Below are 25100 nucleotides of genomic sequence, written 5' to 3' on the forward strand. Positions count from 1 at the left end.
TAATACCGTTTCAAATTTAGTTCCTCAAACCGATACCAGATGGATACAGTCAGAGCTACTAAACTAAACTCGCTCCGACTGCTGGAAGTCGGGTGGGCGGGCTCATATAGACATATACTACATAAGTGACTACATACATAACTCCTGATCTCTATCAATACGTATTTTCAAAATATATCTGAACGATCTATACGTTCCTCTGTGAATATGTGTGTTCTTCCAAGCGGATGACTTGAACATGAAGTCTGATCTGCACAGCATTGAGTAGTGCACTGCACAGTACACAAACGGATGAATATTGAATTTGACTGAGTACCTACCCTGAGCCTAGTACAGTTATAATTCTATTTTTGACTCAACGGTAAGTAATGAATCTAAATTGTCATATTCTACATTTTATAAAATCATTTTACAATTAACACCATTATTGAAATCATTTCTGTTATCCCCAGGTGATGGCTTTGCTGTAAACAATCATTGTTTCTAACCCTAAAATTTCAATAATGGTTGAGGAGAGCTTGAATTCTTATAACAAACCAAAAGTAAGAGTTACGTTGCATCCTTGAAATTATGCCCTATATTAATTTTTTTTTAAGTATGAGAATGTTTTCATATAGCTTAATTATTTCCTCTGCGATTCAGAATAAAACTGCGCGGCCCCGTCCAGTTTACCTGTGGAATGTCCTAGATGTCCAGAAGTGGTTGCGGAGACACTGTAGCGATTACTATCAATTGTATCATGAAAAGTTTCTGTATGTAAGTAAGAGAATATGATAACATGTAACGTACAACTTAGTGTTTTATGTGTAATTTTGACTTCAGGGAATAATTCACTGATTTCAAGCATATTATATTCAAATGTGATAGATAAGGACCTAATTTCTGCATTGTTTTTTCTTTACACAGCATGATATAACTGGCAGAGCGCTTCTGAGGGTCAATGAGAACATTTTACTGCGATTGGGAATCATGAATGAGGAACATAGATCGGATATATGGAGAGAAATTATGAAATTACGATTAAAAACGGACATATTGGAGATTAGAGATATTGAACGTAGAAATAATACTAATTATGATTGAGATCGAGATTATGACGACAATTAATATTATTATACTTACTGTTTATCTTATAGTCACTTTGTACCTTTCATTGATATTGTAGATCTAGGGAATCACCAAACTGATCAATATGATTTCGATGAATGGAAAATCGTTTCACACGTTAAATTCCTACTTCACCGATTTTCATGTACAAAATAATATATTAATTAGTAAAACATATTTTTTGTACCTAATTGTTAAATAAAAGTCGATTTTATTACTACCATTGTTGAGTATTTCAACTGAAAATATTACCAGGGAATCAAAATGTAATTGAAACCACATAAACGTATTGCTTTAGACATGTTCCTTTGAAAAATTCTAAATCAAACCTCCATCGCAATAAGGTGTAGTAAATAACAATTTACAGGCTCTTTATAAATGTACTAAGCATTATTAATATAATACGAAAACTTGATTAATTATAGGACGATTTTTGGATACATATTTTCCGATATTTTGAATAAATCAAAAATTGATGGCAAATAAGAGTGAAAGTTTGTTATCTCTGACCACTAACGTAACGCTAACTGCAATTGCATTATCAGTCAATTATTTAAGCCAGAACAAAATATAGGCCAGGATGGCAGCACAAGTTAAAACGGAGTCTTCGGAGTCGCTTCATTAGTTGCAATGGCTTGATCCATTCTTGCTCAAACCATTCTGCTTGACTATAAATAGTCGGCAAGGTATTGCATAGTAACAGACTGTAAGAATCTGTGTAGTCCGCGTCTCTACTAGCGCGGCTCGCACGCGTTAATGCTCGTGAGTGAAAACGGGGTTATTGTGTTTTGTCCCGACAATAGAACTTCTCCGCACAGATTAAAGTTGGGCAAGTTGTTTCCAGGCTACCAGCGATAAGTACGTCTCAGTTTTATTTTGAAAAAAAAAAACTGCGATTCTTCCAAGCTACAATAGATTCGCCGACCTACCAATCTATTGTTATACAATACCTATAGGTACGTATTTGCGGAGAACGCGCGTGGTCTTATTTTCACGTATCTAAAAGCACGATGTTGGTTTCGCAATTTTCCGGCTTAGCGTTGATTACTCCGTAAAAGGAAATATTTAAAAAATGATGAACGATTGATTTAATTTTTTATTTCAATCTCAGATCATGAGTGCTGAATCGCAGGAGCTGTGCACCGTATGTGGAATACCAGCAGAGCACAAGTGTAGTGCTTGCAGGAGCGTCTTTTACTGCAGCAGAGAGCACCAAAAGTCTGATTGGAAAATTCACGCAAAGAAGTGTATTCCGTATAAGGTATGTAACACCGAACTGACGAATATCCAATGGACCAAATTCTGTATTTAATTTTTTTTTATCTCTTATTAGTCATCACAGATATCGATTCCGTATTCATTCGGATTTCGGCCAAGAAACTGAACGATTGTACGAGCTCGAGTCCTCTCGATTCGTAAATGGATTAGTTTATATCTAGCTGAATTACAATTTTTCAAAAAATCTCATTAAGTACCTATCCAATCAAGTTCGTTCAATTGTTACCCACGATTAAATCAGTTTGTATTTTCTGGGCTTGTGACTATGTTTGTGTAATTTTTTTTGGTCAAATTTAAAAAAACTTTAATCGATCTATTTTCTACTTAAATGTATTGGCGAATGAAGATTTATGTCGTGAAAATTAGATCGCGACTAATGAAATTCTCGGACGACACTACGTGGCCATAAGAAACATCAGTGTTGGCGAGGTGGTCTTCCAGGAGAATAAGGCCCTCGTCGAAGGACCTCCACTGGAAACGGGGCCAGTGTGCTTAGGATGCTACGCAGTACTTTGCCCGAAATCTGCAGTACCATGCGCCAAGTGTGGCTGGCCGTTATGCGGACTGTGCAGAAATCACGGGCCAGAATGCGAATTCACGGTCAAGTATAAAGACGACAAGGTACGCAAAGCTCGCCACATGTGCGTAAGCGGGTTTATTAATAAATGATAAAATAAACCCGCTCTCTGAGGGATCTGCGATTTTTCGAGCTACTGTAAGGATGTTCCAAAAAAGCATTCCAGGACTGCCTTTTGGCTATAAGATTTACCAACATGTTGATAAGAGTATAAGTAGATAACACGATGATGCATTAATTGCACCGTGTGTTTGCATGGGAAATTTCGCCCCCCTTGTTAACGTTCGATTGGGATACAGGTATCAATTACGGATTTTGTTTTTCCGCACCCCACCTATCGCTGTATTACAACGATAAGAGCCTTGCACTTGCGCGAAACAGATCCGGATCTATATGAGAAATTTTTAAATCTTGAAGACCACGCCGAGGAACAGGAGCGTACCTCTTTCTTCACACCTCGTTTCGTTGCGCAATTCATTAAGAGGTTCTTCAAAATTGACGTTACGGAACAAGAAATTGCAAAAGTCGTCGGCATTCTGCAGGTAAATCACTGACGGTAAACAATCACGTATGCTCCCGTTCACGGATGTGCCGTGTATTTTGAATTTTTTTTCAGGTGAATGGTCATGAAGTGCCCTTAACCGAGCCTGCTTATATCGCGGTTTACGATGTTTCATCTATTGTTGAGCACAGCTGCAGAGCAAATTGCTCCAAGAGCTTTACCAATAACGGTGGTATCGTTGCTCGAGCTGCAATACCCATAAAGAAAGGTGCTTGGTTCCGTTCGATGACTTATCATCATTTTTTTACTTTTTTTCATCATTATATATTCTCAAATTTTTGCCTACATTATAAGTTCACTTTTCATATAATCCATCTTACAGGCGATCATATAACGATATGCTACACCGATCCTCTTTGGGGCGTTGAGAATCGGAGACATCATTTGGCACAGACAAAATTTTTCCAGTGCATGTGCGAACGATGCCTTGATCCTACAGAATTTGAAACTATGTACAATGCTATCAAATGCTGGAATACGTGAGTTCGTACATTATTTTTGAAAAGTTGTTACTTGAATTACCCGAATGATCACGGCAGGTTTGCTATCTTGAAAGTACATTTTTTTTTCAATCACACCGTATTTGCTTGTGCGGCCTATTCGCGACGCATGGTCAACTTCTACTTTTTTTTAACTGGAATTTTCATATCAGAGCCGCGTAAACAATGAGGAATTATAATATGGTAAACAGTTAGTTCATTAGAAATTTTTCCCGCAAAGTGATTGCAATGGACATGCCCTGCCGAAAACCTTCATCAAATCTGAAAGTGAAAGACCAGATTACACATGCAACACATGTTCGAGTACTAAGAGTTTTGGCGCGGTCGAAGGAATGATGGAGCAGATCGGAATACATTTGTCAAAGATGAAGAAAAACGACACAGAACAATGTAGAAAATTTATTCAAGAATATGGCAAAATTCTCCACGAAAATCACTATTATCTTACGGACGTTAAATTGGCTTTGGCTCAATTAATTGGACAGGAAAATCCTGGTTTACCTGGAATTAGTGACGAGTTATTGCAAGAAAAAATATCGTTGTGCAAGCACGTCAGTCAGCTTTTAAAAAAGCTTGTTCCCGGTGAGTAACTAGACGATTGTTACAAGACACATGATCTTCGAATTAGAGTAGATTTGAATTTGACTCTATTTACATATCGCTGGGTACTTTATTGTATGAACAACTGTTTCAAGCAGCTCATTTACATGGCGTTTCAAAGATGCGTATCTTCGTCCTCAAGGTCTTGTTATATTAGGAGAACAGTAGTGAAATGTTTGTAATGAATGTAAAAAGCAGTGGGCATTAATAATCATCTATTACTTGGTTTCAACAGCGGAGAACAGAGTCCTTGGATTGGTTCTCTTTGAACTACACGCTGCAATTGCTGAGTGTGGGCGTAGACTGGACCCTGGAGAGCTACGAGAGGCTCTACTGGTAAGACTAATTTTCAAATACATAAATCCGTGTCAAGAGGGTATACAGTTCCAATCATTCATCAATTTGGAACAGTGAAATGGAATAATTTGCACGAAGTACAGGAGTCTGCTGGTTACGTTTTTTGGCATCATGTTACTCACAATCAGCCACATACATATTTTGGGAAATGATTCATATACTTGTATTTGTATATTTTTACAATATTACTAACCTCTTAATAATCGCTGCAGGAATCAAAGCGAATATTAGCTGAATCGTACGAATTACTGAGGTATGAACCAGAGGCACTTCCAGAGGGAAAAATTGCATTACAAGCTCGTAAGAATCTTCAGGATATAGAAACAATTCTGAAAGTTATGCATCAAAACATCAGTATGCCGCCAATGTGAAAATGATATTTTGCAATTGTTAAGTGAATTTTTAATCTTCCTATTTGATTGTCTTGTAACATGATTGTTTGTACCTGTTAAAAAACTCATGTAAAAATACAATTACTTGAGAATTTATTTTTCACCCTGTGAGAAACCTGGCTCTTCCATTCTTCTCAAAATCAGTTGTAGTCATAGATCGGCGAGCATCAGGATGTTAATCGGGATAGACGGCGATATATTCGTCCATTAATTGTGATAAATCTTGAAGATAGGGCTTCAATTCAATACATGTACGTTTTACTTTATTCGTGTGCAATATTACATAGTACTATATTATAATTATAGTAAACTAAATTATATATTCAGTGAAGGCACATGTCGTCCCGTACTTGCGGGCTACAATCGTTTTTAATTAAAGTTTTCAATGCCATGTCCGATTATTATTCTGCACGTAGAAAAGCAATGTTTTCATACGAATCACATATTCACGTGTCGCAACAACATTGTTTGAGGAGTTGGTCAGTTATAAAACAACAATCTTAGATTTTCTTTTGCAATTCGCCAGGCCACAAAATCGATCGCGATAAATCCTCACTTTTTTTAATATCAATTAATTCCTTGTTGTAATTAAAATATGTGTTGAGTTCATTACAAACATCCAAAACAACACAGGATATATCACCTTTATACACATGGAAGATTGTCATCTTATTACGTACACACATTACACATCCAGTCACTATTCCCACCGGAATCAATCGAAGAGACAGCATATTATCTGGCGAAGAATGCATACTTGTATTATTTTCGGCACTCAGCTATTAATCTAGAATTGTCTAAACGCGATTTTTGTACTTACACTGAAAGTTTCTCATACAGTGCGCACACGATGACAGCAATTAATTAATCAGAAATTTGGAAAACGGATTTTGGAAATGATCGGGTTGAACAGTGTGGGTTGAAAGCAATTTGTGTGAGACACGAAATAGGTAAGCATGGTCGTGCGTACTCAAATTAGTCGACCGTGTTCACTAAATGAACGGTCAAGGACCGATTCCGGAGGGTATAAGCAAGCATCTTTTTAATCTCCGCAAACTATGTTGTTGGTTCTTCATTCTGTTTCATATTATTTACAAATATAGTAGGTCTCAACTTTTTTTTGTCAATATTTTATACACCTATCGTGGAACATCTTTTGGTCACTCCAAGTTCATCAGTGCACACGTTTAATCACGTTTTCAATAATTATACAGTAACAGTTAGGACTGCGGCTGATGTTCACCCGTCCGTTTGTTCTGTATGCTGATGGATAAGATTAAAAATTTTCACATGAATTAACAGAGTGACGTAGACGAGGGTTTCTAAGCTAAAACATTAAACGATATAACATACTAACATTAACTACTAGCGTTAAAATGCACATCTTATATTACATTATATTTTTTTATGTTTACGCTAATGCAGCGACCAGGGTTTCTATTTTACACAAATTTAATGCAGGTAGAACCTTTTAATATGATACTGTAAGTGAAAACAGGGACAAGAAATTACACTTCAATCTGAATGAGTGTAATAGGTATACAACAGATATTAGATGTAGATAGCTATGGTTAAAACGTTGCAACTAATCAAGAATATTTCAACAATATAATTTATTGTATAACCTGATAACTGCATTCACTTATAGTTTGTAAGGTTTACATTTTTAATATGTATTTTTTACTTTTTTTCGTTCATTTTATTCTTCACTCCGAAGTGTTGGTTAATATATTGATAAGCATATTCAAGTCTGTATCCTGATTAAAAATATACGTATTATCTTATGTAAGCCAGGGAAAAAAGAACAGCCAACAAATTGAAATCAAATCGACCGTCGAAGTCGTCTAAACTTGAGCGTATCGAATCTTTAATACATAATATAATATCTTTTTCCGTGTTTTGTTCTATTCACTCTATTACTTAACAGATTTGAAAAAAACGACTCGGAAAACAAAAATACATGAATCACGAACCCTCGCATTGTTCTTGTTTATATTTCAGTATTCTTGTTGTAAGGTTTCCGTGACGTTTCATTGTTCCATCTATATTTTTTTATTTTTCATTTTATTTATTAATTTTAATTTTTTTGTTTCATCATTTTCATAACCTGTACATTAAATTTCGATGCATTAGTGAGTAATGAAATAGTTTTACATTACTGGTACCATACGTTATACTATTGTAATTAGGGGGTTCAATATGCTACAGTTATATAATAATTTCAGTGAGCTATATAAGTTTCAGGACGGGTATTATTTAATATAAACAATATGGTGCCGTCCGGATTGTCTCCGTTTACTCCATTTTGTCTAAATTTTAACTCCACTCGCATTCGTAACATATTTTTACATTACATACTATGCAAATTCTATCAATAGACAAGATGTGAAACATGGTAGCTATTACTATAATGCTTCCCGTATCGTAACGCTGTGAATTTACTATATATACGTAATAATAAACAATTTCCAGGTATTCCGTTTATAAGTAGATGCATAAAAATATTATACACCGCAATATATTATTTGATTGCTAATGATCATAGCACCACTTCTAATTTTAAAGCGCCCCACTATACATTTATTCATGGTATGTGATATTCATTTTCATTTACTTATTTTTTCACGTGCCGTGACATTACATGGATGCGCAACATAAGGACCCCTAATTATATTCAACTAGGGGTTGACATTATCCTACAGAAAATTGGTGCTGAGAATTGATAGTGTACCAGAGATTGAATTTTGATTATCAATTTTAATTTTTAATTTTGACTACTGATTAATTGGTAATTAATTCAATTAATTTCTCGGAAACGGCTGAGAAGCGCGCCTTACTACGTACACCTGTTATACTTCTGGTCATGAACTACACGTGTAATAAAGATGGATCGAATCGGTAATGCATGCATCTTACCTTTCCCTTGCAAAACTCGGCGCTCTGCTCAGAATGTACGTGTAACTTGAATTACCTATAATTAGGGATTTTTGTATTGCGCATCCACGTTAACTCACGGTATGGTGTTTTTATTATCATCTTTGGAATCAAATTAAAAACTTGAGTAAGTAAAACATTCCTAATACGCGTGAACTTATTATCATAATATGATTGATCATTCAAGGCCTGAGAACTGGACAAAGTGGAACTCACAGTCAAGTGTTGTTTGAGCATTCACTTGATCACATTACATGTGTTATTTACATTGCCCGTATTTCAAGACCATGTACATGCTTCCAGATGGTAGATGAATACATGTTTACGTAATCAAAAGAGATTGCGGTATTGTACAAAAATATAACGAAACAAATTAAAATTGATAGCAACAGCTATTAGTTACCGATTTGAAAAGTAAATTTAAAATTGTCTCGATTCAGAAAATGTGCCACGTGAAAATCAGTGAGGCCAGCTCACTAAACTAATTTTTCTCATCTTTATAGCTCGACGTATCAAACATCACAGTTAACGTTCAATTTTATAGTTGCCCATACTATGCTATGTTTTACACAGAATCAATCATTTTTGTATTTTTCTCCTCGTTCAATGATAGGCGTGTATATACAAATTACGTAAATCATGCGCAGTCTCTTACGCAAACAGCCCGTGAACGGTTTAGCATAAGTTTTATCCTGCATGTATATCGCCAATGGTCATGTAAGTGTTCGCGATAAGAATTTGACAAATACGATCTATAAGTGCATATGATCATCAGAGGGGGGGGGGGGGGGGGGGGGGAGGGGGCAAACCCTGAAAACAACTAAAAAATTACAAAAATACCATCAAGTCTTAGATTCAGATCCCACAAAGGCCATCGCGTTGTACCCAGTAACATGATATTAATCTCTCAGCTATTGTATCTACTATACATATACTGTACTTTGGACTCGAAAATGTTCAAGTGTCATTTTCAAAACGTTGACTCACGTGCTAAGCGTATGGGCATAAGGTTCGCGTGATCCTGATAATGGCTGATCAAGACTGTGTGCTACGGGCAAAGTTTTTTGAATCCAGCGCTGTCTTGTCCAAGCTTCAGTTCTTCATAGGGTGCACTTGACTCGTGACTCGCCATTGAACCCATTTGACCAGACGGTACGTTCAACGTTTCTTGTTTCCAGCCAGTACCTCCAGACGTTACCTAATTATGAGAACTAAATGGTGATATAAATTCTATTATAGAACTCGGAAACACGAATGGTATCAAATATGTGTAAATATCCGTTTATCCACATGTCAAGGCGTCGCTAAAGTGTACAAAAAGATGTAGCGGGGAGCACCAACACGGGAATTGATGTTCAAAAAATTCTCTTGCCTACTATTAAATAGATACAAAAAGAATAAGAATTACCGAAGTCGCGACCCCGTTGACCTGTGACTGATCTTGGATATGATCCATGTTCACTTCTCTGAGGTAACTTGGATTTTCAAATGCAACACCACCTTGTCCTTTAGCATTTAGTCGTTTCGTTCTAACGAACCAAACACCAGCGACGACGATACAAGCCACAAAAACAACAGCCAATATGATTCCGATTACTGTTCCTACGTGAGATCCAGAATCTGTAAGGATGAATTGAGAAGTTAAAACTTCGACGTGATACGTCATGCAAAAGTCGAATAATATTTGTACATCCCACCTCCGAGTGCAGACGTTACGTATTTGTCCCCAGTAATAAACTCCACTTGTTCAGAAAGGGTACTCGTACCCAAGTGATTACCAGCTTTAACCACGCATTCGTATATTACACCTTCTTTTAATCCTGAGATAACTAAGTTCGTAGTTTTCGTGTCATTCTTAGTGGTGTTACCCTTTGTTGCTCCCTTGGGGCGCCAAAATACTCTGAAATCAAACATTGCATGTGTTTCAGCCTTAATTCGTACTAGAAAATCTGTGTACTTTCTCGCCTCTGTTTGAGATACAGTACACTGTACACGCTACTAACATAGCTACTGTAAAAATCTTATTCTACCTGTACACTTCCACCGTATGCGGATTCTTAACCGGTGGTGTCCAATGAACATTTACGGTATGAGGATCTACAACGTCTACACTGATTGCTTGTGGTGGACCCGGTAAACGGTCTCGCCCTTCTTGGAAACAGCTCATTATAGGTCTTGTGTAGGACAAGACGCAGAATTTGTTGTTGAGCAGCGGCTCTCCGCGGCACCAGTCCAGGCAGCGCCGAGGCACATCCCACTTTGCACAGCAGGATCTGTGATCGGATCCGTCTGAAGAAAATGAAGTCGTTAATAATCACTCGTCTCCCATTTGCAATTGTAATGTTGAAAAGGTTCCGCCAGCTTTCGAATGCTCATTGTTCTCGTATTTTGAAGCGGTTACTCACCGGCGGCGCATTTCATGAGCTTGTCAAAGTCGTTGATACATTGCGGCTTGTCGATGACTGCGTCTATGTCCAAATAAAAACTGCACGCTTCCATACAACCACTGGTTACGTTCTGTTCGATACAGCATTGTGTAACGTTATTAGTCGCGGCAACGTTCCTGATTCGGACACTCACGGGCTGCGTGCCACTTCCGAACGCATTTTCCGCATGGCAAAAGTAATCGCCTTCGTCCATTTCAGATATCTTATTGATGGTTAATTGCATCACGTACTCAGTTTCGGTCTAAAGATAAGATAATACTAGATTATGCAGGTCGATTTGAGGAGAAATAATTGCGACCCGGTCGCCATTGTAGCTGCGACTCATTTTCTCCAGCTAAGACGCGTTCAACAAAAATCATTGATACTCACATCTTTACTTGGCTGAACGTTGATGTTGTACTTCCCACCTTGGATGACGGGGACGCGACCACTTTTATCTCTCCAGAAGAGCATCTTGGGTTCTGGATATGCTTCGACTTTGCATTCCAATACCACTGAATCACCCAAAGCGGCCACTGTTATGACGGATGCGGTTACGTGCGGTACGTCTGTTAGAGAAATGCACGTGGTAAAAAATGAGTTTACGGGGACAGTGTTCATGTATGTTACTTGTTCTTCCTATGCATAGTTAGTAGCACTTACGGCTGATTGAAATTTTTCTGCTGGCCTGCATGGGTGTTCCGTAACCGTTGTCTGCATAGCAACTAATTTGATCCATATCTCGTGTTACGTTGTTCACAACAGTAACCATGTGCCTCGTCGTTTCTTGATAGACAAGTCGCCCGCTAATGTATAAACTGATTGTCGGCATTGGCGTACCCATCGCAATGCACAAAATGGTCATGCTGCTGCCTTCTACAACGAGGTTGATCGGATGAACAGTCGGTGGCTACATAGAGGAATACGAATATCAATGTCGGTTGCGACTAGCGAGTGTAACGAAATACCCTTAGGGATTAAATTTTCATGGGACTTGGTAACGACCTGGATGCAGCAGCATTAGTGATTAATAATCTCACCTCAACATACGCGGGATATGCAGGATCCGTCCATGCAATGAGAGTCTCGCTGGGTAGGCTGATACCCTTCTTACTATGGGCAGTTACAAAGACAATGTATTGCGCGTTCGGTATCAAATTCTGAATTCTGTGTGATGTGATGGATGTTTGAATATGCTGGAACTGTTGATCGGCTGTACTTTTGTACAATAACTCGTACGTCAGATTTTCCGAAGGATGTGAGAACTCTGGCGGCTGCCAAGAAATTGTTACCCAGGTTGCACTGTGCCCCGAAACGGCGAGAGAATGCGGCGGTGACGTAACAGCGTGAACACCTTTGTCGTCAATTTCTGGCAAAGATTGGAAAATTATTCACAAGTGAAGGGTCACTCGATGAATACTGCACAGCTTGTTCAATGAAGTACACGCTGGGAATGCATTATATGACTGCATTCCTCTACGTTTCACAATCTGGGAGAAAAGAGTTAAATACAAATGTCGATTTGCTCACCGATACTCGTTATGTTGATCATTAAAATCGAAGTCGGCAAGGAAGTTCCGTGTTTGTTACGAGACACAACAAAAATTTGATATAACTTGTGATTTTCTAAGCCGGTAATGGCGGCGGATGTTTCGGTAACATTTATTTGCTGAAAGAAATGAATTGTTATTGCTATAATATCAAGAAAAATACCACGAACAAACTAAATTGGCGTTGCACTAATTAATCTTTGAAGATTACAACTTACATGATCGAGCTTGCTGACCGTCTCGTGCATCGAGGTATTGTCAACTTTTTGGTAGTATACTATGTAATCGGTAACGTTTGATCCGTCGGTTGGCGGTTCCCAATCCAATTTTACTGAACTGTCTGTGATTTCAGTAGCGTGTAGCTCAGAAATGGGACCCGGTAACGTATCGACGCCTGAAATTACACGGAATTCATGCTTGATTCGAAACTTATAATTCCGTGTTCTAAATGACGATTGATATTTTTTCATCTATTCACCTTCCTCAAGACACTGAACGATGTTGCCAATAAATGGAATACAACTTGTCGCAGTACTGATGAGGCTATCGACAATAACTCCGCTGCAAAGAGTCATGCATCCCGCAGGGACTCCGCGGCGGCTACAACAATCGTTGTGATTTCTACCTCCAGCTGCACATTTGAGTATTTTATGGAAATCGGAATCGCACACAGACGCCAGTGTTCGAATATCAGACATCGAAGCATCGTAGGTGCACAAAGGCATACAAATACTGTTCAGGTTCGTCTCCACGCAACATGATGTGATGTTGTAATAAGACGCCTCTTCTTCCTTATCGACAAGGACCTACCGTGACAGTCAAGAGAGGCCGTATTATTGTTAGCGCAAAATGATATCGTTATACCATGATTACCTTGCTCTGAGTTCTGAAGATTATTCTCGCCGATGGGTCGCCGACTCCGTGGATATTTCGTGCCTCTACGTAAACTTCGTAGTCAGTGTCATGGGTCAAATTGGTTAATATTGTAGGACTATGTACATCCAAGTGTTCTTCGTAAACAGCTGTAGAAAAGTCGTCGGTTAGCTCCCTGTAGTATACGTTGTAGCCTTTGACCGTATCACCAAGCGTTTTCGGAGGTGACCATTGCAGGATTGCAAAGTCCGTGTCGACGTTGGAGATCTGAATACTGGTAGGGGCTGACGGCAGTACACCGTAACCATCCAACAAGCAGTTCTTGTATACCATCATGTAACTCAAGCATCTGAACAATGGTAAATATCAAGTAAATCAAGGGCACGAGATATTTATCCGTGTATCACAATCCGATGTAAATAAATATGTCGTATGTAATCTGTAGGTATAAATTATTCTTGATCAAGTTTTACGTTCAACGCACCTGAAGTGATTGAAATTAATTACAGTCACGTTGCCGCTGCAGAATGGTTGGCAGATGTCCGGTAATCCACGAGCTTGACAACACGGCGTATGATCAATTCCGTTGCTCAAACAGGCAAAGGTATCGGGGGCCCACGGAGCACAGATCATTAGGTTATGAATTTCTGCATGATCGATCGAGGACGGATCGCAGAGCTTCTCGACGCAGCTAGACGTCAAGGAGAGTAAATTATTTCAAATCACTATCACTGTACCCTTGATATTGCTACACTGAGAAAAGAAAATTCGTTTGAGAACGAAACGATGTTCGGAAATCGATAACCACCCCCACAGTTTGAAAGTTTGCTTCTAAGCCTTTCACCATCAAAGAAAAGAAGGCTAGAGGGTGGCAGAAGTGCGGAACAATAAAATCTCAAAGTATTCAAAGAATAGAGCGTGTATGGCTGAGATACAAACCCAGGATCAGAGACCCCCTTGCTGACGCAGCAGCCGCGGGTATCCGGGAGATGGGGAGTGTCGACAACGGCGGTAGGGTTCATTCGTCCAGGAGAAAAGGTGAGCGTTCTGACCGCGTAGCTGGGAAGACTGCTTCCGTGAATATTTAGGGAGACGACGCGAACCTCATACATTGTAAATGGTTTCAGGTCGGTAACCACAGTGGACAGCACGTTTCCACGGACCTTGACCAGCATCGTCGCGTTTTCTAAAATGCATCACTTTTTTAGTTCAAAATTGAATTGTGGGAGTGGGGGAAAGTATCTTGAAAATTATAATATGAAGAGAACGATGCACCCGAAGATTGAAGATTAGAATTACATCGGCACCACATTCAGCTACTCTCGTCGATAGTGAGAAATTGTATACCTATACCTGCAGTAATACACATCACATCATTCGCGGTAGAGATAATACTCGATATTATCAGCTGTATAGAAATTGGCGTGACCTGGGTAGGCTGGTATAAAAGCTTGGGTGCAAAATATCGAGAGAAGAAACTGGCTGACAAAGAGATTGCTTTTATTGGTTTTGTCATCTCCGTAGATTCAACGGCGCTGAAGAATTCTCAGGGATCAATCAGCGATCTTCGACGTTAGGAGTTGCGATTATTATTTGCGCCAGATAAAAGGAGGAAAAAAATTCTACCAGGAGAAGCCGGAGTTATCGATTGGCCTCTTCTTTGTCCACGTGGATCGTGTGGCCATTACGAAATATCTCATAAACAGGAAATTGAACTTTTTCAATCGCGGCTTCTTTGTCCTCGACTCGCGAATGTGCAGGCAATTACCCCAGTTCTACGTTAATTGCGACAAATTATTTAGCCTCGAAGCATTCAAAAGCTCGATTTAATATCCGGTTGCGGATTGCCGTCAAGTTAAATTTTGTAGAAAAAAACATACCCGTCGGCACCGTTCCGGTCGAATCAATGTCACTGGGATGTTCGTCAAAGTGTCGAAGAGCCGTTACGTTGACGAGAAACTCGGTGACCGATTCCCTGTTTGCATCCGGCGGTGACCAAGTTACCCGCAATGATTTGTCAGTGAGCGATTCCACGTTAAGAAGCGTTGGTGGTGACGGTAGTAATTCTGAAAAGTGAAATACGGCCATGCAAACAATGCTTCACCGGGATTTCCACTTCCGTCTTGGCACCTATACAGCGGCGTTGCTTCTATTAAACACTTTGGCTTACGTATTCCTTCAACAATGCAGGCGAGCGTTTTTTCAGTGTAGGCCGAACAGGAGAAGTGAGTTTTGACATTTTCCGTGATGACCGTGTAGTCGCCACGACAGACGTCCTGGCAGATGTCGGGCACCGATTCCTGGATGCAGCATGGTACGTGGTTGCGTCCGTCTGAAGGTATGAAAAAAACGAGACATTTGTATCGCGACGTACACAGAAATGCATTTATACGATGTACCTACCGAAAATAAATTTTTAAAAAGGGTTGTACGACCGATATAAGAAAAGTGAAAGGCAAACGCAAATGACTTCAAAGGTGAAAGAAATATCCATGAAACAGGCATCGGACTAAAAGAAGATCGGTTGAGTATTTTATGACTTGACGCATCTAGCTTGGCGTCGATTTTCATACGGAAAGTATCGCGAGCATAAAAGAGGGCTGTGAGAGTGCGATAGGGGAGATGGGATGCAGTCTCTACGTGGAATTCGACGAGCCGCATCGTCAATTTGACAGAAAGTGATACGTACGTACGATCCTTTTGGTTCACGATCAGTGACGATGTAGGTACCAAGCAGTCACACTTTCCCCCCCGTAAATCTAACATGGGTATGCGCACACCTATCTAGATCACTTGTATTCTCGATTTTGTGGGGAATCTTTTAAGGAAACGAAACGATTCGTCCGATTCATTACTTACAGCTAGCTTCAAGAAAAAAGCTAACACCATGCTATCGCACAAGGCCGGAGTAGAAAAGCTCCGAGACATAAAAAAGATAATTTATTGTATATGTATGTATCAGGCTGTAGGTACCTACTGGAAAATAGGTGAGAGGTCAACGTGGAAGGGCGAATCCCGGTAGACTTACCTGCCATGCATTTTACGATAGATGGAAAGTCGGCCTCGCAATTTTCCGGGTCTTGGCCGGTGTTGCCTTCCAGGATGCTCTGAATACTGCAAAAGCCAAGACAACTAGCGTTGACGTTCTCGCTCTGACAGCATGTCGTGTAGTTGTGACTTTTTGCGTAAACCTCCTTCTGCGTCGAGTACAGATTCACATCCGTTGCGTTTTCCGGTGGTAAAAGCGCCCTGGAGAGCACTAAGAGAGGAAAAAGAACTTCGTTGTCAGGGAGTTCCGTGCTTCGGCAAACTATTACACTCGTCTCTTAGCTGGCTAAACACGGCTTGGATGTACGATTCGGATTCTCGACTCGACGTCTTTTTTGGGGAAATCTTATACACCATCCCACGACCACGCACTTCGGTAAACTCTAATGACTTTTTTTGGTTTATGGCAGAACGAAAGTTCTTCCAGGAGTGGAACACAATGAGCAAACAGCAACGAGCAGTCGCTCTGGGAACTGGATACCTCCACACCTATATATATTACTTTAATAGTTCTTGGACAGTTGGACGGCGAAGGAAACGGAAAAGCAAAGAAAGTCGTCTTTGTCAAGAAACGGACGAAAGAAATGTTTCTTTCTTGGTAATCAAATAAACCCTCTGGTCAACTAATCTCGCAAAAAGTTGTAGCTGTAATCTCAGATATACAATTAGAATTCAAGTCTACTGTAATTTTATCAGCAATTTTGTTTGGAATTTTTATCAAACTATTTTTGAACCGTTCTGCTCATGGTTGTAAAAAAATCCGTGGTCTGCTTTCACAGAGTGTACGTAATCTATGGCTGAAGACATAACCGCCGACTAGCTTCAATCATCCCATGAGAGGTGCTACCCACTTACCGCTCAATTTATGGAAGGAGCGCAATACGGGATCCGAGTTGACCTCGCAAACGTAGAGACCAGAGTCGGCAGGCTTGGCGTTCTTGATAGCTAGGACCCACACATCACCTCCTGGAAAATTAACAATGCAAGTCATGAAACTCTGAGTCTATCAATGAATTCCTCAACTTTCTCAGCCCCGTGAGATGGTAACGTTCTAGTTTCTGTTGAACAGGTAGATGTATATAATAATCACAGCTGCACGTGCAAAGGGTTTCTATTCTACAGTGACTGAGAGGGTTACGACATCAGGTCTCTTCCGGAAGTCAGAAACGCATGGAAGGAGAGCTGATAAAGGAAAAGCCGCTTCCATCTACCTAGAAATACATTGTATGTCCTGATAGCTCCCCCCCTCCCCCATATGTTATAAATAAAACTAAAAGTATATTAAAAACTACGATTTTTATGCGCTTTGAAATAGCGCAATCCAGGAATTTAAAGCCCCATTTTTTCCTAGGGTGTTGAGTTTATAGCCCACTGCCCTGCACTTAATTTTTGAAATATCAAAAAATTGATACCTTTGCTTTTGAGGAGTGAATTATGCGTTCTCAGATGTTAGTACAATGAATCCTCGCATTCACTCTCTTCCAGTACTTTTTCAGCATTACCAATTTGACGCTTGTTTATGTTTTTTCGATCATGTTGGGGAGTCAGTTATTCAGACATCTAAATTATGGCAATGGGAGGGCGGTGGATTTGAGGGCGAAGACGATTTGACAAGCGTCATTGTGTAACGCGAATTAAAAAAGAAGAACCAGCGTGTTTAGCAGAGTGGTTTAGAGTTTAGTCAAGTTACACCCAACTTGAGATTAAACTGTTGGCGAGGGTGTCGTTATGCTATAGAGTATATACTTACACCTCCATCCCCTGGTCATTGTTTGGGGTAAAATGCTTTAACGACACTTTAATTCATCATCGCCCAAGTAATTAATTCGTTTGGGAAACTTTTGCGGAGCGGTCCACCACCTGTTAGTATCAACAAAACTTTCGACAAAAAGCCTAAAGTTAAACTTTCTTGGTATATAAATGCTACACGGGGGTGAACAGGCGAACTGAACGGGTGCAGATTTTGTTTTGCTCTTTAAAACTTCGATCCTTTTTTCCACTCTCACTCTCCCTCTCTCTCTCTCTTTCTCTCTCTTTCGCTTTCGACGTTAATACCTGAGAGCTTTAGTTTAAACCACAGTATCGATCGATCTTCCCTGTTCTTCTTATATGGGCCTCTGAAAGTTGAGCGCAGATGTTGAACGAAAGAAAATCCTCACGTAGAGCTGATTTATTGAATTTATTTGCCAAACTTTAGGCCGCTTCTGAGCTTCATTAAGCGGAATAATAAAAAACTCAATAAGACAAGTCAACGTTACAGACATCGATACTCGGGTATTCGAATGTATCGGCTTTTGTTCATGAGTCAGCCTTCGTTAGGAACGATTTAGCGTTTTTCTGAACAGCTCCTGGTCCATCTCAGGGTGAATCCCGTGGGAGATTCACCTAGGAGATGAAAATTCTCGAATCGAGAAGCTTGATTTCATTCTCTTGTTGATTGCCAGTAGCGGAGAACCGGCAATCGCACTCTTTGAAGTCAGACTTATAAGTCTAAGAAATTTACAGACGATGGGACGATTCGCATTACATGAATGAAAATTAGTTCTCTGATGTTATACGGGTCCAAACCGAGAAGGGGAAAACATTTTTTGAAAAATTCGTTTCGTAAGTACATACGTCAACGATTCTGGAAAGGTTGATGGATGGGAGATGCAAGGACGTGACGTTGCGCCACCCAGACGAGAAAAGCTTGGTAATCAAATTTTACCGTGATCCAGGGGGAACCGGAAGACGCTTCGCTGATTGGATCTACGCTTGTGTGGCAGGGGCGTGCTGATCGCCAATTTGAAAAAAGTCTAGTTCAACCTGGCTCAAGTCCGACCTAAATTATTCCAGCAGTATCGACCCTGATTGAATCGCGATGCGAAGATAGATAGTTGCTGACTGGTTCAACATTACGTTCTATCTGAATTCCAGATGAATACGTAAAAGGTTCTTGATAATTCAGAAGCTCAGTCTGAGTGGAAAACGTGAATGCCAGAAATTTCCTATCGTGATACGGCTTTCAAATGTAATATGCAGAACACTTTGTGAGCTGTCGATTGCTCGCAGAGTCTGTCGGGACTGACCAAACAATATTCATGCCAACGTCCCGATCTGTTTGTGCGGGTACACAATACCTGAACTTCCATTATTGTTCGTACATTGCATCACAGCAGCTTACTGAAATGGAAGTAGATATAACTAAACGGACGCCAGTTGAAGGCATTAATGTGACGGCAAATAAACAGACTCGCAGTACCGCAAGGATTGCTTTGTCAGCCTCAGTTATTCACTAGCGATCGATGGCACACATTACGTGCAGGTAGCGTAGCAGTGAGAAGTTCAGGGACGATTTGAGATGAAAATCTGCAGTTTATATCGCCAATTCAGTCTGATATATATCCTGAACCAGTGCAGTTCTTACGAAAACACTCCGAGCGACAGTACGTGACGAATTTGTTTTTCGAACCAAGGCAATGGAAACTCAAGCATCAGGTGTCATTTTCGACGCGGTTTTGTTTTTGTAGGATGGAAGAGCCGGGGTTCGAGAAAGGCACTCAACGACTCAGAAACATTGAGGTTGCCGTGCGAGTCTCGCACATATACGAAGCATCAGTAAAACTTAAAGGAACAACAGTTGTCGATAAAATTTGCAACGGCATTTTCGTAACAAGTATCTTCTTCCCCAAGAACAACATTATAGATCTCGAATTTCGACAAACAGATTTCAATAAAATTATCGGTTAACAAACTCGAAGCTCATTACTGTTTAGCAGCTACAACAATTGATGCAGGCCTCAGGTGTTCCCAGACACTACTGAGCCACTTATAAACAGCTTCCAAGTTAAGTACTGGACAGCTTTATTCTCGAGCCATAAAACCGAACCGACCATCACAGAATAGGTACGCTAACAGCAGCGGGAAGGGACGGTTTATATATATATATATAAACTTATATATATATATAAACTTATATATATATATAAACTTATATATATATATAAACTTATATATATATATATATATAAGAGACGTGTAACCTCGACGGGCTGATTTATCAGTTCGTTGTAGAAAGAATAAAAAATCCTGGCTCTGTTATAATGAATCGAATTCATCTACGATAGAATATGTTTTTTAAATAATTATCGATTGCCAATCCTGTCGAATTGCCTGTCTCTTGTTGAGCAAACTTGGATGAAATACCGCGGTGTGTTATACGCGGCTGCATAATCCACGCGTGCACGCGTACTGGGTTGTCCACATGTATAAGTGTATATATAACGTTGCACAACGACTAGGGTGCAGCCAGTCTTCTGAAAAGACACCATTAGCCATGCAGGGTGCAGTTTTCAATTTCCTTTCCACCGAGTATATATGCGACGCGAGCATCAAATTCCGTAGCAGATGTTACTCGCTTTGAAAGCGATAGTTACACGGGTGCGAAGAGAGAGGTAGAAAGAAAGAGAAAACTGTAGTGGGTACGAATAACGATTCGCAGAGGGCAAAATTCGTATTCGCGACAACGAGGGCTATAAATTATTGTAACACTAGGAAGATCCTGGCGCGAGGGAGGAGCGGAAAATTCCCACACCTATAGACCAGGGGACTCCAGGGCTTCAAAGGGTTAGTGGTTAGCAATTTTTCTGATTCCCCATGGACCACCCGAGGACGTTAAACTGAGTAATTAATGCACGTTCGAGCGAGCGACGGTTAAAGTAGACTGAAAAGGAGATTTAAAAGTACTTACCGGTTGGGATTTCGGTCTCGCCTGAAGTAGCTGAAACAAAAACACGTCGTTAGAATTGACCCATGAGAAATTCTCCGCCCAGCTAATGAATGAATGCCTTTTGGACTGCCCGTTTCTCGCACCGGGGCTTCTGGCTTGAATGACTTTAGTCTACCGTTCGTAATTGTGAAGAACTTTTCCGAGATTAATCGCACAGTTTCAATGCCCCCGCATACCTAGACCTCACTCGCAAATTAAATGGTACTACCATTTTTGCGCAATATGTCATCCTGCAAGAATTTCAAATCTGAAATTCGGAATTTCCGACATTCCGCATTCCAACAAGGGAACAAGTGCTTTATCCTGTATTTTCTTATTTCTATGCAGCGATTTACGAATTGTAGGCTGACTTGACAATTCTTTAAGTCAACTACCTAAATAAATTTTACAGCGATCGCTTGATCATTGGTCGCTCAAGATTCCAGTTATGGTATCTCTTGAACAAATGTTCGTATATAATAGTGATGCATCGAATGGAAATTTTTAAGTATACACGAATGCGAATACGAATGCAAATATACAATTTTAAAGAACCAAGCCGATTGTTTGATTGATTATTTAACGACAAATTGATAACAGAAAAAAATTAATTTTGAGGTTAGAGTGTGATCGAAACGCAAAGACAAATTTTCATAACAAAAGTTCATTACCAAACTAATGTTTTTTGTCTGATTTAATATTATCTTCACAATTTTTATAAGTAAAAATATAAAGTATTTGTGACAGACACATTCGCAAAATATTCGCACGATTTTTGCGAATGCGGATGCGAGTACGAATGTTAAGAAATATTCGCATATTCGTTACATCACTAGTGAATAATAGATGCAATTGGGATATGTATGATAATTTGCGACAAATGTAGGGAAAACAATGTAAAACCCTGGCAAAATTTAAGCACGATATATGACAAGCATTTTATAATATGCGTTCGGGCAGTTGATTGAATTGATGTGAATGACGTGGAGCGGAGTAGTTTGATAGTTCGAAAGTATCCTTGAGGTACATCTTGTTTGTCGAATTCGTGTGAGAGATCCGTGAGCATAAGAGGACTAGAAAGGTAAAGGAATGACGATGCGAAATATTGCATAGCAGGAAGGAATACGAAAAAGATATTTACGAATTTCAAATTGCGGGACGCTGCCAAGTTATTTCGCGGTTCGATTATCGGTCAAGAATTTGAAATTTTCTCTCGATCATGCAGGCCGGATCAGCGAGCCGTTTCCGACTTGGGAGTTTGGGATTTGAATACTAACGTATCGAAGGAATAGTGGAGCAATAGAGAATTGAGAAGCAGAAAAATGAATGAATAAATAAGCGATGAGAGCATTACAGAATCGATGGAATATGACAATATGATATCGCTGAGGGTCGTTACACGTTAACAACAAGTTGAACCAAGCCATCCTGAAAATTGCAGCGACTCAGCTGGAGTCGTTATGAGTGACTGACAGCTGCTGATCCGACTGGCATGAAGCATGTGGAATACGGATGTGGAAAAATCAGCGGAAATCACCGAAGTAATTGGCGGGAGCAACACTCGTCTACGATTTTCCGCACCTGCACTCGCAGATATCGAGACTTTCGCGGTCAGATTAACTCGGATTTTTCTCCAAGAAGTTCTGCATCGACGTAACGGCATGACGTTACCGACGAATCCTTGCGGGTTCTGGAATAGAATATTTCCCGCATCACTGTCGCATGCATACGATGCAGAGTCGTTTCCGCTACTCGCTGCATAAAATTTCTCTTCGTTATCCTGCGTAGAGTCACCCAAGAGAGGGCGACGAGGGGCGACGAGGGGAGGGAAAGGGATAAAATGGAAAAACTTAAATTCCGAACCACAGCATTTCGATCTACCGAGAGGAAAATTGTATCCGTAATTCATCAGGTACATGGGAACTTTATTTTCTGTTACGAGAATTGCCGCGATTCCTTTCTACGAGGCCGTGACCATCGAAGCTCGGGGTTTTCCGCTTCCTGCTACTCCAGAGAGCTGCAGCCGTTGGAGCGTTCAGCCACGCGAGTGGTAATAGAGGTGAAATCGGCATTGAATCTCTTCAATGACCAGGAGTTTCCATTACGGACCTTGCTGCACAATTCCCCGTCACATCTAGTCCGTGTCTCTTTATATATATTTTATATGTATATATATATATATATATATGTGTGTGTATACGACCTCCGTTCGAAGGAGATTTATTATTAATTTGACGTCCGAGATACCAAAGTGCGGCGACGGCCACCCTCTGCGCGAGCGTCCAATCAATTGAAACGGAGTTTCACGGGATTGCGTTATCGAAGAATTAAAATTTCAACCGCTTATCAAACACCGCGCCTTAACGACCATCGACGTCGCGCGTCGAGAATGACGGCGCAGTTTGAACCCTCGATTTCACGGATTGAAACATTATTGACCTTTGTTTCTGGATGATGTATATCCACCTCCATCTGCCTCAGATACAATGCACACTGCATGCACCAACCGAAACGTTTGGCAATCTGTTTCCGACCTCTGCCTCTTATATCCGAAAGAAGACTCGTTTCAGAGAGGAGAAAAAGCCGTCTAGGTAGGCACTCGAGAACCTGCTGTTGCGAATTGAATCTTGACGAAATTTCGCGACATGCGCAGAAGGAGTTCGCTGCTACGTACAAAGGCTGCGACATCCTGCATACCCATACGCCTGCGATTGTGAAATATAGGTACCTACGTAATAGCTTGCGCGTCAGCGAGTCAGGAAAAAGCAATCAAACAGTTTCGACCGATCGAAGGGGTGCAAAAATATAGGCATACGTGTAGCCTGTACATCAAGGAAGCGGTTATTGAATGTTGCATGGAAATTGAAGGATTAAAAATATTTACGAGAATTACACAAGAGGGCTTTCCATTCCTCGTTTTATTCAAGGGGTAAGCGACGGGAGCACCACCGGGGATTCCCACTAATGCCACCATTCAAGTGAAAGGGGCAACTCGAGCTATATTACGAGAGGGCTTTGCGTTTCCGCTTATGGCTCCACCCGGACGACCGCCGCGCTGGCCGTACTCTTCCGCGGCGAATATTTGCCCGATTTAAGAGTAATATTTTCAACAGTTTCGTCCCTTTGAATGTAGACAAAGCTGCACGGCTGTGAGAATATGAACAGGTAAACAAGAGGCGCCCTTTCGACTTTCGAGTCATGTTGTAACCGCCAAAAAGCTGTTGGCCCTCCCTCTTCTCGACGAGTCGATCCATTATTTTTTCGTTGTTTATTTCACCGCACGGTTTTTCATGCTTTTGATAAAAGTTGAAACAAACAGAAAACATTTTCACAACAAAGACACGGTTGGAAATATTTTTCCCTCGCTTTCTCTGTGAGGCTGAACTCTCATTTTGCCCCGCAAAAAGTTCACCGTCGCTACATCAAAGCCACGACTTTCGGTAAATCGGGGGTACATAATATTACAAGCTGTCCCGTTTTCTCTGTTGCTAGGAAAAATGATTAATAAACACAACATAGATCACGGATCACTCCCTACATTAATTGGGTAGTTTTTCATCGTTGAATAAGTACACAGTCTACGGCGACTATGATAGATCATCCTCTGAAGATGAGACGAAAAAAAAAGAATGTCATTAATTAAGGAAGTCAAGGTTTGACTTTTTACTTTTTTCTTTCTACAAATCAGCTGCAGAAATTTTGTGCCGAAATAATAGATTCTTTCATCACTGAGTGAAAAAAGTTTATGTGTCTCAATTCAAGATTTATCGATCTAAAAAAATGTTTAGTTGATTGAACTGAATTTTGTTAAACCAACAAAAGTATTTCGTCGATGAGCATCTTGTGTCCGCCGCATGAACTTGAATCAAACGAATGTCACTTGACTAAAATAATTGATCCTTTCCTTCCGTGGTACTGTACCTACCTATAAGCCTAGATCAGAGATTTTTTTCTAACACGAAAGCGCGGCTGACGCACTCTCCTAAATTGCTTCGTCATTCTTTATGCTCTTTTAACTCAACGACAGGCTTGCGTAGGTATCGCAACGGGGGCTGGCTGATATCCTCTGGCGGCTGACGGACCAGAAACAAGAGGGCAGCTGACGGGTTCGAGGCTGGAGATTACGTTTAACGAATTCAATATACCGAG

The 25100-nt window shown here is 40.3% G+C and overlaps 3 protein-coding genes across 6 annotated transcripts in view; 2 read left to right on the plus strand and 1 right to left on the minus strand.

Annotated features, from left to right (window-relative positions):
* The first annotated feature begins 210 nt into the window (after window positions 1-210).
* LOC124415900 (protein aveugle) lies at window positions 211-1513 on the plus strand. Its single transcript, XM_046896618.1, has 4 exons — window positions 211-361; window positions 453-542; window positions 643-756; window positions 907-1513. Exons 2-4 carry the CDS (start codon window positions 504-506, stop codon window positions 1081-1083), a joined length of 330 nt encoding a protein of 109 aa, XP_046752574.1. The 5' UTR covers window positions 211-361; window positions 453-503; the 3' UTR covers window positions 1084-1513.
* Window positions 1514-1769: 256 nt separating this feature from the next.
* LOC124415898 (SET domain-containing protein SmydA-8-like) lies at window positions 1770-6127 on the plus strand. Its single transcript, XM_046896615.1, has 9 exons — window positions 1770-2063; window positions 2219-2368; window positions 2752-3006; window positions 3262-3504; window positions 3579-3732; window positions 3847-4003; window positions 4245-4606; window positions 4860-4960; window positions 5194-6127. Exons 2-9 carry the CDS (start codon window positions 2222-2224, stop codon window positions 5350-5352), a joined length of 1578 nt encoding a protein of 525 aa, XP_046752571.1. The 5' UTR covers window positions 1770-2063; window positions 2219-2221; the 3' UTR covers window positions 5353-6127.
* Window positions 6128-7268: 1141 nt separating this feature from the next.
* The window catches only part of LOC124415893 (Ig-like and fibronectin type-III domain-containing protein 1), a 156412-nt gene continuing 138580 nt past the window's right edge, over window positions 7269-25100 (minus strand). For 2 of the 4 annotated variants that reach the window (XM_046896597.1, XM_046896594.1), the window contains 19 exons: window positions 20934-20963; window positions 17060-17170; window positions 16185-16415; window positions 15327-15488; window positions 15037-15222; window positions 14096-14342; window positions 13641-13847; window positions 13157-13505; window positions 12762-13089; window positions 12502-12677; window positions 12264-12402; window positions 11774-12102; window positions 11397-11643; window positions 11124-11302; window positions 10713-10995; window positions 10338-10596; window positions 10005-10207; window positions 9716-9927; window positions 7269-9505 (listed from right to left, as the gene is read on the minus strand). In XM_046896597.1, coding sequence (XP_046752553.1) covers window positions 9356-9505; window positions 9716-9927; window positions 10005-10207; window positions 10338-10596; window positions 10713-10995; window positions 11124-11302; window positions 11397-11643; window positions 11774-12102; window positions 12264-12402; window positions 12502-12677; window positions 12762-13089; window positions 13157-13505; window positions 13641-13847; window positions 14096-14342; window positions 15037-15222; window positions 15327-15488; window positions 16185-16415; window positions 17060-17170; window positions 20934-20963 — 4028 coding nt within the window. In that variant the 3' untranslated portion in view covers window positions 7269-9355. Of the gene's footprint in view, window positions 9519-9715; window positions 9928-10004; window positions 10208-10337; window positions 10597-10712; window positions 10996-11123; window positions 11303-11396; window positions 11644-11773; window positions 12103-12263; window positions 12403-12501; window positions 12678-12761; window positions 13090-13156; window positions 13506-13640; window positions 13848-14095; window positions 14343-15036; window positions 15223-15326; window positions 15489-16184; window positions 16416-17059; window positions 17171-20933; window positions 20964-25100 lie in introns of all 4 variants that reach the window. The other 2 variants (XM_046896596.1, XM_046896595.1) reach the window with 2 other exon arrangements.

The sequence above is a fragment of the Diprion similis genome, chromosome 2 (assembly GCF_021155765.1).
Source record: "Diprion similis isolate iyDipSimi1 chromosome 2, iyDipSimi1.1, whole genome shotgun sequence".
Taxonomy (NCBI): Eukaryota; Metazoa; Arthropoda; class Insecta; order Hymenoptera; family Diprionidae; genus Diprion; species Diprion similis.